This window comes from Buceros rhinoceros, unplaced genomic scaffold, assembly GCF_000710305.1.
Source record: "Buceros rhinoceros silvestris isolate BGI_N320 unplaced genomic scaffold, ASM71030v1 scaffold47098, whole genome shotgun sequence".
Taxonomy (NCBI): Eukaryota; Metazoa; Chordata; class Aves; order Bucerotiformes; family Bucerotidae; genus Buceros; species Buceros rhinoceros.
In genome coordinates, this window is record NW_010429467.1 from 1587 (window position 1) to 4486 (window position 2900).

Genomic DNA, 2900 nt, shown 5'->3' on the forward strand with positions numbered 1-2900 from the left:
GCAGCTGAAGGCTGCTGGCTCACCGTGTGGATGCCCAGGCCGTTCAGCATGTACACCAGGTCCTCCGTAGCCACGTTTCCTGAGGCTCCCTGGGCGTAGGGGCAGCCTCCGAGGCCAGCCACGGAAGCATCGACCACGCTCACACCCATCTGGAAAAAAAACGCTTTCAGTGAACTCTGAAAATACAGCGGTGCTGCTCCACGAACCAACGGTTCCCAAGCAAGCAGTGGATGCCCAGGCCGTTCAGCATGTACACCAGGTCCTCCGTAGCCACGTTTCCTGAGGCTCCCTGGGCGTAGGGGCAGCCTCCGAGGCCAGCCACGGAAGCATCGACCACGCTCACACCCATCTGGAAAAAAAACGCTTTCAGTGAACTCTGAAAATACAGCGGTGCTGCTCCACGAACCAACGGTTCCCAAGCAAGCACAGCTGGGACTCAAGGGAAGATGCTGCACTTCAAAGCAAGAATCCTACCTGAAGCGCTACCAAGATGTTGGCGAGAGCCTGCCCGTACGTGTCGTGGCAGTGAACAGCAAGAGCCCCAACAGGCACCTCCTTCATGACCGCTGTCAGCATCTCCCTCATGCTGCCCGGGGTCCCAGTGCCGATGGTGTCACCGAGGGAAATCTCATAGCATCCCATCGAGTACATCTTCTTCGAGACCTGCCCAAAAGCCAAGACACCCACTGAAAAGGCCGCCCTGCTGTTCCCTGCCACCCAGCTGGAGACCCACAGTCCCAAGGAACCAGAACGGGTTTCCCTGGAGCACAACAGCCAGGAGAGTCTTCCCTGGGTCAAAAATCTCTGGGTTCCCACACCTGCCTGAACCCCCTGTCCCTTTCAGCTGGGCTCGAGTTCCCCTCCCTGGGCTGGCAGCCCGCTGGAACCTTCCCCAGTCTTGGGTGAAATGGTTTGACACACCCTCCAGCCCCCTCGTCCAACTCACATCTGTTACGAGGGAGCCAAAAACCTCTCAGAACTCCTGGTTATATTTCTGACGAACTCACCTCTGCAACTTTAGCTGGAGAAATCTTTCCTTCATAGGGACATCCGAGGACACAGGACACGTACCTATGGTTTAAAAAAATACAGGCTTTCAGCTCGAGAACTGATGTGAGATGATACTGGCCAAGCTGGTCAGCACTTGTGCTGCTGAGATCCATAACCCAGCTCACGGACAGAGCTCACATCATTCACTGCTCAGGCATTCCTCCTGCCACGGACACGAGACACCTGCCATGGCAAGAACGCTCCACTCTGCCGGGCTGGGGACCCTCCCTCGTGCCGGTGGAAGGTCTGCCGGGAAGGCAGCAGGATTTGGGGTCATCAGACACAGTAACGACACGAGGAGTGAACATCTCCTCACAACCTGCTCAACAGGAAGTTCACAGCGGGAATTTCTCACCCCCGGACAGGAACGGTGGCAGCTCTGGCTGCGGCCATCACTTCACAGAACCTCTCCAAGCTCTCCTCGATGGAGCAGTTGATGTTCTTCCTCGTGAAGAGCTCAGAGGCTGCTCCGAAGATCGACACTTCTTTGGCCCCTGCAGCCACCTGCCAACAGGAAGCGTGATTTGGAGTGAGGTGATTTCTCTTGCGAGGGAAGTGACAAACACAACCACCACGACAGTTCTCTGTTTATAAAAAATGGTTTTTTCCCAATTCTTCCCCAAATAACCCAATTCTTCCCTTCATCTGTCCTACAGCAAAAACATGACACATCCATCGTGTCTCCAACGGAAGTGTAGTCACAGACGCAGCGTAAAGCTGCATCTGCTGGATGTCGTCAGAAGAGCTGTGGGACACGCAGACACGGCTGAAACTGCCACTGACAGTTCAAACAGATTCTTTTTTTGTGATAAGAGAAAATTGTCAAGGTATTTTCTATTATAAACAACAGGTTTCTGATCTGAAACAATCAGAAACACTGCTGCCTGCCTGAAGGGAAGATGTGTCTCCCACCCTTAGCCACAGCTCAAACGTTCCTTCATGACCAGCCCTGCACACGAGACTCGGAGAACACGCGCTGCCATCTCTTACCGCTGCCTGAAATCCTTTCAGATTCGGGGTCAGCACAGGGTAACTGACACCAGGCGCCTTATCAATCCCCTGCATGACTTCAGTGTGGTCAGCCATCTGCGGAGCAAACAGGGGGAGGGTTCTAAAGGCCACAACATCCACTTCTGCCACTCATAAAATAATTCGCAGGTTTTTTTTTTTAATGGGAACAGAAATATTTAGGAATAAGAGAAATGGCCTCTAAAGCAGCACTGCCCCCCGCGAAGGGCCATCGTTCAGTCACCCAGCCACGCCAGCACCATGGCAACAACCCGCCGGATGTCTGCTCTCTCGCAGGGTCCAAAGGGACAACCACTTCTGTTTGCCTTTGCTGCTTCTTGCCCGCTTACAAGCCAGGCATTTTGGAGCAAGCAGAATGTTTTCACTGGATTATTATCTATTATTGGACATTTTTATAACATGCAATTGTAAATCCCGTTTGAATACTGACCTGAGGAACCCACTTGGGGGAAACAAAGCTGGTGGCCTCTATAACCTGAAGCCCCGTCTCTGACAGCATATTGATCAAATTGATTTTCACCGCTGTTGGCACAATATTCTAAGAGGAATAAAAGAAGAACGACCTGAAGTTGTTCCTTCCACAACAAACTTTTCCACCACTGCAACTCCCCTCATCTTTCGGCAGCAAAAAGCGACATTTTAAGAGGCCCCAGCCCTGTCGGGGGGCACATGGCCCGTTACGTGCTTAGGGACGCCCCCGGGGAGGCGCCGAGGCCGGCCCGTACCTTCTCGTTCTGGAGCCCGTCGCGCGGCCCCACCTCCACCCCCTTCCCCCGCTTCGGGAAGGTTTCGGCCGCCGCCGCGGCGCTGACCTGGGGACA

General features: G+C 53.9%; 1 protein-coding gene across 1 annotated transcript in view; it reads right to left on the minus strand.

Annotated features, from left to right (window-relative positions):
• Nucleotides 1-2885, minus strand: part of HMGCL (3-hydroxymethyl-3-methylglutaryl-CoA lyase) — a 3432-nt gene extending 547 nt beyond the window's left edge. The window contains exons 1-7 of the mRNA XM_010142634.1: nucleotides 2805-2885; nucleotides 2510-2617; nucleotides 2041-2136; nucleotides 1406-1554; nucleotides 1008-1071; nucleotides 475-663; nucleotides 24-149 (exon numbers count right to left, since the gene is read on the minus strand). Coding sequence (XP_010140936.1) covers nucleotides 24-149; nucleotides 475-663; nucleotides 1008-1071; nucleotides 1406-1554; nucleotides 2041-2136; nucleotides 2510-2578 — 693 coding nt within the window. The 5' untranslated portion in view covers nucleotides 2579-2617; nucleotides 2805-2885. The remainder of the gene's footprint in view (nucleotides 1-23; nucleotides 150-474; nucleotides 664-1007; nucleotides 1072-1405; nucleotides 1555-2040; nucleotides 2137-2509; nucleotides 2618-2804) is intronic.
• Between the last annotated feature and the right edge of the window lie 15 nt (nucleotides 2886-2900).